This window comes from Mesitornis unicolor, unplaced genomic scaffold, assembly GCF_000695765.1.
Source record: "Mesitornis unicolor isolate BGI_N332 unplaced genomic scaffold, ASM69576v1 scaffold27218, whole genome shotgun sequence".
Lineage (NCBI taxonomy): Eukaryota > Metazoa > Chordata > Aves > Mesitornithiformes > Mesitornithidae > Mesitornis > Mesitornis unicolor.
This window is the reverse complement of record NW_010200393.1, coordinates 1-11,644: the sequence shown is the minus strand read 5'-3', so window position 1 is coordinate 11,644 and position 11,644 is coordinate 1. Positions and strand designations below refer to the sequence as shown.

Below are 11,644 nucleotides of genomic sequence, written 5' to 3'. Positions count from 1 at the left end.
CAGAAAAACTGCTGGAAAAACAAAACAGAGTGAAAAACAACAGCAAACCATGGACAGTTTGGCAAATTTCTTTCCCTGATTATAAAAACTGCCTCATCATTTCTCCTGCTGATTCCTCCCCCTCCCCATCCTCTGTCCCAATATTTACTGTAGAACTGAAGGCATCAAGGTGTCGTTAAACCCAAAAAACCCAGCAAGGAGCTACACTTTGTCTTTGAACTTCTCCATGTAGTTTCGTATCTCTTTGGAGTCCCCCAGGTCCATATCCTGGCACACCCACTTAATGTCATCGTCATTGCTACTCAGGATGGAGTTGACGGTAGGACAACCATCATCGGGTGGGATGGTAGTGAACGTTGTGAATTTTACCCGCTTCCGTTTAGATGTCGGCGAATGTAAAGGGTCAGATTTCTGCTCCTTCCCCAGCTTGCCCCCTGAGTCAGCACACCTGTGGACCTGGCTCTGAATGTTCTTCTGAGCAGTGCCATTGAGGAGCTGGTTGCTCTCCTCGCAGCCCGAGCCTCGGTCGATGATGGTTGTGTGCTCGTCCTGCTGAGGCGATGCATCTGCCGTGTTCTCCAGCAGTTCTGCTTCGTTTCCCAGCCAGACCCAGTCATGGGAATGGGTCATGGTGGTCTGTCCTTCCACCAGAACCTGCTTGTGGCGGTACTTCAGTGCAAATGTTGCACAGTTTATTAGGAAGACTAGAATTGCCAAGCAGAAGACCCCTAGCAGAGCATACATCCCGATCTCCAAATCGCTAAGGCCCCTGGGTGTCTGCACCAGGTCGTTTTCCTCCATGTCTGCATTGCCTTTCGGGAGGTCCACTTGAGCGGGGAAGTTGGTGAAGTCTATGGGAATGTTCTGCAGCTGGCTATCGTCCGACAGTTTGCCACCATCCAGCCTACTGTTCTTAATGACTTTATTTTTTATTACGGATTTCGCTGTGGTGCTGACTTTCCTGATGGCTCCTTCCTCTCGCTCTGCCGACGAGCTACCGTAATATCGCCCATCCTGGCCGTACCGTTCCTGATCTGACGCTTTGTGCCGCCGGTCGCTAGCATGATTTTCAATCTCGTCAGCATCGTAATCTCCACCTGCATTGGAGTCTGCATCGTTCTGGCCAAACTTGACTTTGATGTTGCCATTCCCCACAGCCAGGATGCTTTTCCTCTTGGACTTCTGGCAGGCTTCAGAAATCATCATGTCCACCTTGATCAACGTGCCCTGACCTTCACCTTCTGCTGCCACCATCGGCCACTTTAAGGCAGAGTTCTGGTGGATCGAGACGACGCCTTCGTCCAGCGATACGGCAGAAAGGGAGAAGTCCTTCGAGTCATAAATGTCCAGTGGAGTAACAGAGCTGTCGCTGAACTGAATCCAGGTGCTTACCACAGCTTCCTGAAAGGAGAGGAATATGGTTAAAGACAGGGTCTTAAATAAAACAGCTCAACCCATTGCAGCTCATCAATCCCTCCAAGGAAACGGAAGACAACGGCTCTGCACTGCATTTAAACCGAACCAAGCTTCGACTGATGGGGCAGAAAATTGGTCACATTTTTCACTAAAGGTTCCACTGTTATCTTTCCTGCAAATGTTTTGCAGAAGAACATATAAAATAATTGATATGAGGTGTCCGTAATACCAAAGTACCCATTAAGAAGCTACAATTTACATGATTTATAAAGAAAGTAATTCTTGTCATACAAAAGCTGAAAGAGACGAACCAGAAAAATTACTAGAGGCACTTGACAGAACACTTATTTTCCTCATGTTCCCCATGCACAGGTGTCATGGGGAGCTGTCAAATTAAACAAGGCATAAATATCTTAGTGAGAATAAGAAGCTACCACAATGTCTTGGAAATGGCTGGAGCAGGAGATTCACCTGAAAGAAAAAGACTTATGGAGCAATTGTAATTTTGCTGGAGAAAGGTTTGTTTTAAGCAAAACACATTTTGTTCTTGAGTTAATTAAAAAGTCCACTGCGTTTCTGTCTCAAGCAGAGGAGGATGGGGATTCTGGTATGATCTCTGCGATAAAAATACAAATGGCCTGAATTTAATTGGGCTGTCTTTGTTCTCTGCAGGTAGCACTGTCAGAAGTCATCACTAGAAGCAAACACAAAGCTAGAGGTCAGCTCTCTGCCATTTGAAATCCCATCCAGATGATACAGATATTCACTCCTCCCCATCTCAGCAGCTTTCTTTGCGGGAGGTTTCTCTATTTTTCCATTTGCTCTATGTCTTGCCTGTTCAGCCAGCAGACGGGCGGGCAGATTGCCCCGAGTGCAACTTCCCACAACACCAAAGTTCTTTTCTTCCCAGACTTAAACCGCAGAGGGCCCTAACAACTTTACACTTGGGGACATCAGAACAACGGGGCTGAAAATCACCATCGGGGAGAAACATTGCTGCCCTGCTAACTTCAAGTCATACACAAATTTACAACCTAACGTGGTTTTCAATTGGCTACCGTTTGTTATGCTATGGCTATAAACAACGGGAATTGCAACCCTTCTAGTTAAATTTAAAGCTTTTCAATGAAAACAGCAAGGGGCATTTAGCTGTGCAGAAGGTTGGGCTATACTGAATATTTGATTTCCAAAGTGCTATCAGCAAGTTCTTGAGGGACTGAAAGAAGAAAATTAAGCTGTGGCACAACGGGAAAGAAGGCAAAGTTCTCGGTGGTTCAAATGCACTTCAAACTGCTGAAATGGAGCCGGGGTAGCTCAGAAGCTGGGAAGGGTGAACCGAGGAAGGAAATTAAAACAGCTGATCTTTCATTAGAGAAACAACCCCGAAATGGCTGAACAGACAGAAACATAAAGCTGCAGGGCACAGCTTAAATTTATATCATAGAAATCTATAACAGAGCAAACCCGGCCGTGGGAAAGTAAAGGATTTTTTCCTTTTAATGGATGTGTGTAGAGAGGAAAAGATGCATTTCCTCCGGCAATTCAACACCATGTTGTCCTCCTTATACCTAAACCAAAAGGACAGCCTCGCACACGACTGGGGAGGTGTGTAAGATAGATACCCTTACTTTTCATCAACCTATGGAAGGGAGAAATACAGGCATCGTTTCAAGGATATATCACAACATTGTCTGCCTGTGGTGCTCTTTTGGAGAGCAGAAGGAGAAAATAAATGCAGAATTTCGTACAGTTAAGGTTGGAAATGATGAGGTCTGTGTCTCCTCCCAGTTCCACATCTCTACCAAAGGATTTACATTACTACATCCTTTGTGCATTCCTTAATAGCCAAACATAGCATACGTGGGGTTGCACAGCCCCAGATCTGATTATCGCCTTTACTATGTGAGCAGGTTTTATTGGTGGCAGAGCAGCACCTCAGAGGGACCTGGGGTCTCCATACAGACGCTGCAGAGGAACACCTATGAGGAGCTATATATTCTTCTTTCCTGTCTTCTTCAAGATGCCTACATTCCTGTTTGGTTGGGTTTTTTAATCTTGATGCCTTTCTCAAGTACCTCTGAAGTAAACAGGCAGCCAGCATCGACAAATTCAGCCCAAATGGCTGGAATTCGACAAAGTTGTAAACCGACTTTTGTTCTTTACACTGTTTCTCCACTATTCTGCATTCCTGGTTTTATGAAGCAGAATGAAAGAGAAATGAAATGGCAGTCAGCCGAAATTTGCAGGCACACATGTGATTTACTGTAGATAACAGAGGTGTGCAATGGCTTAGCCATTATTTTCAACCAGCGTTGACGTTTTTTATATCCAAGAGACCCTTTTTTCATGGGAAGAACCAATTTTTTCACAACACAACACAATGCAACATTCTCACGCTTACACTACAGACAACATTAATTAAAAGAGGAAGAAAACAAATGAGAGAAAGAGAATGTCAAATCCTGCCAAAGTGTATTGTATCAGCCCAAATATTCTGTTTGGCGAGAGATCATTTCCTCTCATTCACATTGTTAAAGGAAAGCTGAAGGCAGGAGAAGGAAGTGAATTTCTGAACTGATTATAAATTCTAAAAAGCTAAAATAAAATAAAAAAAGAAGAAACAAGAAATGATTTAGCACCATGTCCTTCAAAGAGCTGTTTCTGCAAATCCTATGCACCACATCAATAAATCCCCTCCAAATCTCTGACAAGGCCCTCCAATTACTATCAGCAGATGAAGATGGATTGGAGCCTTCTTACCTGCAAAACTGCTGTCCCCAGTCTGATGGCCTCAACACTGAGGTGACAAATGTTTGTGTTAATTAATTATCAAGCATTAACAAATAGTTGGAGGCATTATCTGGCTCTCCAGTCTTTTTTTCCTCCACTTTTCCTCTCTCTTTCACACACACACGTGCTCAGTTGCACTCCCAGAAGAAATGAACCACAACCACACATGAGTGCCAGTGTCTCTCAGAGAACAGGATGATTTATGTGGTGACTGTGATGGTGTGAAGTGAGTCAGGTCATGTACATCAGATCATCTTAATGACAGCAAAATCCAGTCCAGAGGAGATGAAGAAACTGCTTCCCAAAACCACTGCTGATTATCAAATATCATGCTTTCACTAAGCACATAAAAACTTCCTTATCAAGACACATTTTGTCTACATTTTCCCTTGTGCCTTTGCTGTTCTCTTCCTCTATCTGATGTATCTCCACGGCAGACCAGCACATTGGCCAGTTCTTGATCTGTTGTGTTTCAATCACCTTTCCTGGTCTTGAGTTACACTGCTGCTTATCAGTTCAAAGATGCCACTTGATAAACCTTCTTGGGTAAACTTGCATTTCGCCTTTTGTTAGCAGTTTTATCTCCCTTGGTATCCACTCATTATCTTTAAGTGGGTTAAAACAAAGGGGAAATAACAACAGTACAGAAGTAACATGGCACTAATGGACACCAACAGTCCCCAAGGAGCTCTGTATTGCCCAACCTGGGATACTCCAAACCCTGCCATATGAGTCACCACCAACACTGTTGTTTGGTGGCTACATCTGTTCCAGCGAGATAAAACAAGGAGGTTCACACTCCAAAAGGCAACCTGAAGGCAGGATGCAGGGCTGGTCTGGAGGCTGAGCAGAGACCCCATCATACAGAGAGCTGATGAGTCCCACTGTGCTGGGCTGCCTGTGAAAATCTGGGAGCCAAAGTGATGATTATTTTGCCCTCTAAAGCATCGTACAGCATTTGAAATTCTGCTTATGTGAGGATGTTTTGCTGAGCCCTTCTGTAGCACCACAGTCGGTGATTTCAATGTGTCCTTCAATACCTCCTCAAAAAAGCTGGGGTCAGCCTCATACCAGGGTATGCTGCCTTGCATTCTTCAGGAAATAACATGGGGAGTAAAGTGTTTAGGACTGGTTGCATTTCAGAGAATTCTGCTGCTTAGAAACATCAGTGTGAGGACCGATCAGGATATTTGATTTTATTCCACGCCCAGAATAAAGAGCTCTTTTAATGACCTAAAGCACAAATAAAATTATTTGTGAAAAAGCCCTCGATTGCTGGGGTCAGCTGCAGTAGGTGTGGAGTGAGGCAGGACACCACAGGAAAGAAATGGATGGCTCTGCAGAAAACAAACACATCCCTCCCTCAAATAAAGGCTGGGGAAGACAGTTCTCAGCAGCTCCTATTAGACCAGCTCTGATTGCTCTGTCTGGGGACCTGAATGCTGAAATGCATTTCCCTAGCAATTTTATCACATGAAATATCAAAGTATTACATATGCACTTATTTTTAAGCCTGTGGCTTGTGTAGTAAAAATCGGGCTTGATCGGTATGATGTGGAAATGAAAGGCAGCCAAGACTCAGATCTTAATTCAAACCATGCATTCCCCTACTGTGTATTTCTTTCTCTCCTTTTTGTCCAATCTGCTAATGTGACATTCCTTTCCAGTGGGAATTTGCTTGTATTTGCAAGGGAAGAATTCAGATTCTTATCTAACAGCACATCCTTCCTCCCTTTCCCATGCTGCTTAATTCCTTTGTCATACTTGTGAGCCATTACACTGCTCTGTCAGTTTAAAGATATAAATATAAATTAAGTGTAACTTACGCTGCCAGAATGGGGTAATGAATCCACACTATAAAAATACACCTGATAGCTGTTACTTAGACACCAGTGAACTCCCAGAATGAGTTTGCATGAAGGACATCAGTTAAAACAGGACAGCATCATGTCAATGCAAAAGGCAGGGACATGGAAGCAAGTCGAGCTTCTTGTCCTGATTCAGGTGGCGCTGAGCCCCCTCAGCTCCTGTCAGAGTGAGAGCTGACACCCTGGGACATCCCCTTGTCTTCATCTCGGAGCACACTGGGTCTTGTCATTGATGCCAACAGGAGATGCGTGTGTGAAAGAGAAGAACTTGGCCTTTAGAAAGCTCTAACATGGCTCTTTTTTCCCCTAAGAAATCTTCTGCAGTTCTCCAGGAACACTGAGAGATATATTAATACACAGCTATTTATTAAAGGCTTTCTTTCTTCTTCATTTTCTCCCATTTCAGCTCATTACACCACATGCAATACCCTACGGTGGTGAAAAAGCTGTGATACGACTGTGGGTTTCCCTGCAGAGCCAGATGAAATTTAAGAGTCCTTGAAGCTCATTCAGATCACAGAACACTTCAATACCATCGGTTTTCTTTTATTTACATTGTGAAGAAGCCTTTAAGAAGGCAGTGTTGATGTGAACAGCCATCAGCAAGCCAAATGGAACAGCTTTCCTACCTGAACAGATGACCACTAAAAACAGACTGCTCATAGCTACAGCTTCCAAATTTTCAGAAGATATTTAAAGTTTGATATTTAAAAGTTGGCCAACCTGTGTTTATTTTTAGGCACCTAAATCATCGATCCGCTTTTCAGTGCCAATGAGCTCCCCATTGATTTAAAAAAAGAAGTATAGGCTCAGCATCCCTCAAGGTCGCCTCAGGCAATTAGTTGCCCAACTACAGATAAAGACATCTAGCTTAAGGCATCCAAGACAAAAAAAAAATAGCTTATCATCTTCAGATTGTGAAGTATTTGGACAAACTACCAGCTTTTCAGGACTCGGTGTCCTGGCTGCTTTGTGCTACTTATGCAGACGTGGTGTGGTCACTATAACCAAGGAATTAGCGTTGTCATTATATTCATTGAAAGAAAGTGGCAGCAGAAGTACAAAATTCATTCCTATGGTATTAAATATTCTGTAATGGCATGCTCTGTGTAATGCTGTCTGCCTTCCATTGCACTATGCAGATGTACCACGTAATCTGCTAGGGACAACATTGTGCCTGCCACAGCACCAACTGCACAAGGACATTTCCTTAATCTATGCTAAAGCTTGGAACTACAGTGGAGCCAAGGAAAACATCTGACTAAGAACATATTTTTTCCATATAACAACGCCGAGACACACACGATCATTCCTGAGAAAAAGAAAACCTTCAGCTATCTTAACTCTTATTTTGTTTTTCAGTTGCATCAGTAAGGTTTGCATGAGTTACCTGGGCCTTTTTCTGACCTTGTTTAAGAGGAAAAGATACATTTCAATGACAGAGGCCTTGCAACACTCAAGCATATGCTCAGTTTTGGGCTGCCCCCTTGAAAAGCCCTCTTTCAAAGGCCTTGATTTCTCAGAATCAGCACTTGCCTTCTGAAATTCCGGCTCAGTAAGGGTCTCAGCTGGTATACTCCAAATCGTGAGTCTCTTATTAAAACATTTAGCCAGAAGCATTCCTACATTTCCATGAATTGTTCTAAGGACAAGTGACTTAAATGTTACATCCTTCACTCAAACTGCAAATGAAAGATGTATGTGACACAACAGGCCACTCCTATGCAAACACTATTTCCTTTAATGTATTTTCTAGTGTGAAACCACTGAAATGCCCTATCACGATATGCCCTAACCTGATGTTGATAAATATCGTTGCATACTCAGGACATGAGAAGCCGACAATCAATCTGTGCAGACTTTCCAGATTCACAACCTCTTTTATCCGCAGTCAAAGCCCCGACTCTTCCAGTGATGCTGCAGGACAAATGGTGCTCTGTCCTACATAACAGAATTGGGTTAGGCACGCTTGAGCTTTTGCTTTTACCGTCTTTGTCTGAAGACAATATGTCAGATGTGGTTTCTAAGCCCTGGAGAAGGGCATAAATGGGTTAATTACATAAGATTCTTACGTTTACAGGATGCAGTAAAAGGAACAGATGGGCAGCATGTCCTTCTAGTTTGGACATTTTCCTGTCACTAAATTATACAACAACCTAAATTATTTTTATGTTCCAGAAAATTCGGTAGCAGTAATCATGAAAATGGGCCATAAAACTTGACTTCAGATCTCTCCCTGTGTATGTGGGATAAAATACATTTTCTGTGAGAGGATAACCTGTGGACAGGGTTAACTGCATTGTCCCAGTCCTGACTGAAAGAGCAGTGAACACACAACTTGTTCCACTGCTGTTTGCCATGATCTGGTGGTATTCTCCAGTCCTCTTTCCACATGGGCTGTGACCTGAAACACGCTGTGTGAAAGATTCCCTTCACAGAGATGGAAATTTGCTGGTTTAAATTAAGTAAGATCAGCCCAGTGATGCCCTAATGAAGGATGAACCCCCCAAAATCCATCTGAAAAATAAAAGCAGAGGAGGCTGGCAGTCTGTCATGACTCCAGGAGGAAAAAGAAATATATTTGGCTATCTTCTGCCTCTACTTTGTAGCTCTTCACAATACTAAATGGTTGTGACACACAGAGCTCTGTGCTTTCTGGCACGGAAAACAAGGGCATGCTCATCTCGCAAAGAAGGATCACTGTCCAAAGACTGACTGTGCTGTGAAAATAACAGATGTTGCATCATTTAAAGGAAGGATATTAAAAATGTAAATAGTATAAACTTCAGTGTTCAGTCAGAACTTTTACAGCAGATTAAGTCTGCATTTGAAGGGAAGAAATGAGAAGACAATCAAGAACACCTCTAGAGGAAAGCAATGGGCAGGGACACAAACTGCACCTCTATTTTACAGTTTAACTTCTAAACTTGTTAGGAATTGTAATCTCTGCTTCACGTTGATAAAACTGCCCCATCCCAAAACAACAACAGTAAATGTGGAGTGTACCCTACCTGCTTAGGAGTATGAAGCAGCTCTTGGGCAACAGCTGTAGCCACAATAGCTCGACTGCTCGCCGCACTTGGCTGAAGAAAGAGAGAAAGCCCAGCCACCAGCTGGACTCCAAGGTCTGTTATGGTCACTTTGTCATCCAGCACAGTCACTGTCTTCTCTGCCAGGATGGAGTCAGACAGAGGTGACAAAACCTTTGGAGAAATGCAAAAGAATCGACTTAGGAAAAGGCTGATCAATTAAAATAACTTTTCTTAAGGTCACCATCCCTTCTTGTCCCCAAAGCTTTATGCATAGAAATGAAATAGCAGAGCACACTGAAAAGGCAGTCTGGTGTCATTAGCAGGGTCAGAAAAACATTCAGGAGACAGGCTATGGCTGAGAACATTGCACCCAATACTGAGAGCTAACTATCTCAGCTGTGTTATTTGCATCATTTCACTAAAAGAGTTGATTTAAAACTTTCTTCCTTGTTATTCTGTGTCCCAGTATGGATGAGCTCACCAGATTTAACTCCCAACCACTTCAAAGGAAGGTTAGCAACATCTAGGATTTGTCCTTCACTTCTTTCCTTAGAAATTCTCGTTTCTCTGTCTTTTCTGTTTCTGATGGAGCACCAAGGTAGTAGGGTATCCTTCCCTTCAATGAGACCAAGGGCCATACTGCTGTCTTTAAGGATCTAAGGATAGCTAGATCATGCATACACTACCTTCTCCAGCTTCCCCAGCCCATATCTACAGCCTAGGTTAGCTATGTTCACTCTTTGTGCATTGGCTGTAGTAAGGATTCAGCTTGGGCAAAACTGGGATATGGTTTTGGCCACTTGTGCCTTTCAGGGTTATTAACCAGGTTGTAATTATTTTTCCTGAATTAATGTTTAAATAAGTCAAAAGAAACTTGGCTCAATCTAAAGACCTCAGAAAGTCAAAATGGTGCCCATCAGTTGGCTCGTGGTAACCTGCATCCATATGGGGCAGGAGCTCTGACTTCTCACTGAATATCTGACTTCTCCTAAACATCTCCGAGAGCTCCATGGCTTCCAGCTCCTGGCCATGCTGCATCCTCTAGCTTGGATCACTATCGTTGCATTAATGCTGCGTGTGACACTCTAGAAGGCCACAGAAAGGCAATGGGAAATTACCACGTTTCAAGACAGCAGAAAGCTGTACTGGATTGATGCCCCCACACAGGCTCTCTATGAGAACAGCAGAACGTGGCAGCCCAGAGCACAGTACCTGCATCGTTGTCATTCCTACTTCCCGTCCGATCAAAATCCTGCCCTCCTGCAGCTTGGCAATGTGAGGATCCTCCAGTTTCATAAAATCCATCACCAGGTCGGTAATGTCAAACTGCCAATCAGAGCCCAGCAGGTAGCTCAGCTGACCCCAAGGGCTGGCATCCTCAGCCACAAACTGTGTGAGGACTCGCACCATGGCGTGCTGGTACTGCAGAGTGCATCCTCTTCCTTTGCGCTCATCTTCGTCCTCATCATCACTGTCTCTGGTGGGTCTTTTATTTCAGAAGAAAATGAAGCATAAACAAATGTTCTCAAGAACATTAGTGAAAACTAACATTAGAGTGCTAATGGAGAGTACCCCCATAAAGAGCAGCCCTCTCTTCTGTTTCGTTAGAGCATTGCTGATTCACGGCTACCTACCATGATGAAGGACCTTACAAATGCATGACGCTACTTTTTCATTTAAGCTGGTATGTCTGAACAACAACAGTGCTAGAAGTGGTCCTCACTAGAGCTGTAACTGTCTCTGTTGCACAGGACAGACACATGCACAGAAGCCAAACTCCCACAGATTTTAAAAGCTTTACTGTATCTGCAGATATCCGGTGCAAAGCTGGGAATTCCAGTACTGCTGTTCCTTGGGGAAAGACGCTGCCTTTTGGGTGCAGGTGCAGCAGCTGCTCTTGTTGAGAGTTAAAAACAACTGCATTCATTTTACAAAAAACATTCAAGAAATTTAGTAACTCAAACCCACCTTTTGTTGGAAACAACAGGGACTCGCCAGCCTTTTATTTGGCTCAGTTCTGTGTCCGAAATGTCGATCTGAAGAGGCAGGCGTGGAACCCAGACTGTGATTTGCAGAGGAGCACTCAGATACTGATAGGTGAAGTTCACAAGCGCATTCACCTTGCCTTTCATTTCTTTGCCATTGACAAAAACATAGTCACATCTGTCAGAAACCTAAGGGAGGGGAAGAGAGAGAGAAAGAAGAAAAGGTAATCACTGCGACAAAGCAAGCTCAAAGCCCTGGCATCTCAAACCCGAAAACAAACAAAAAAGGCTTCCTTCTCTTTATGCATGTTAATGATGGCCTTTGACAACGGCAGCAGCTGAACACAAAAAATCTTCCCTTGGCTCAGGAGGCATAATTATGCTGGAGATGCCTACGGACTGGGTACTATTTATGAAGCTGGTGGCTGATTTTGGGTTTGTTATGCAGAGAGCCACTGGCAGATCACAGTGCTGTGGAATTTCTAATGAGCAAGGCTCCTTCCTGGCTTGGTCAAGAGGAACCCAACAAGGCCAAGTGCCGGGTCCTGCACTT

The 11,644-nt window shown here is 43.7% G+C and overlaps 1 protein-coding gene across 1 annotated transcript; it reads right to left on the bottom strand.

The window, feature by feature from the left end:
* Positions 1–201: 201 nt before the first annotated feature.
* LOC104544779 (transmembrane protein 132C-like) lies at positions 202–11,274 on the bottom strand. The gene is made up of 5 exons (XM_010189741.1): positions 11,075–11,274; positions 10,319–10,592; positions 9,086–9,277; positions 897–1,401; positions 202–851 (listed from the first exon to the last, which is right to left on the bottom strand). Exons 1-5 carry the CDS (start codon positions 11,236–11,238, stop codon positions 202–204), a joined length of 1,785 nt encoding a protein of 594 aa, XP_010188043.1. The 5' UTR covers positions 11,239–11,274.
* Positions 11,275–11,644: the final 370 nt, after the last annotated feature.

What these genes read in the sequence shown, in the direction of transcription:
- LOC104544779 (XM_010189741.1), bottom strand. Translation starts at nt 11,238, where the DNA reads ATGAAAGGCAAGGTGAATGCGCTTGTGAACTTCACCTATCAGTATCTG. An exon ending in TAGGAATGACAACGATGCAG is followed by an intron (nt 9,278 to 10,318) that starts GTACTGTGCTCT and finishes ATTTCTCCAAAG; the next exon opens with GTTTTGTCACCTCTGTCTGA. An exon ending in TGCTTCATACTCCTAAGCAG is followed by an intron (nt 1,402 to 9,085) that starts GTAGGGTACACT and finishes CTCTCCTTTCAG; the next exon opens with GAAGCTGTGGTAAGCACCTG.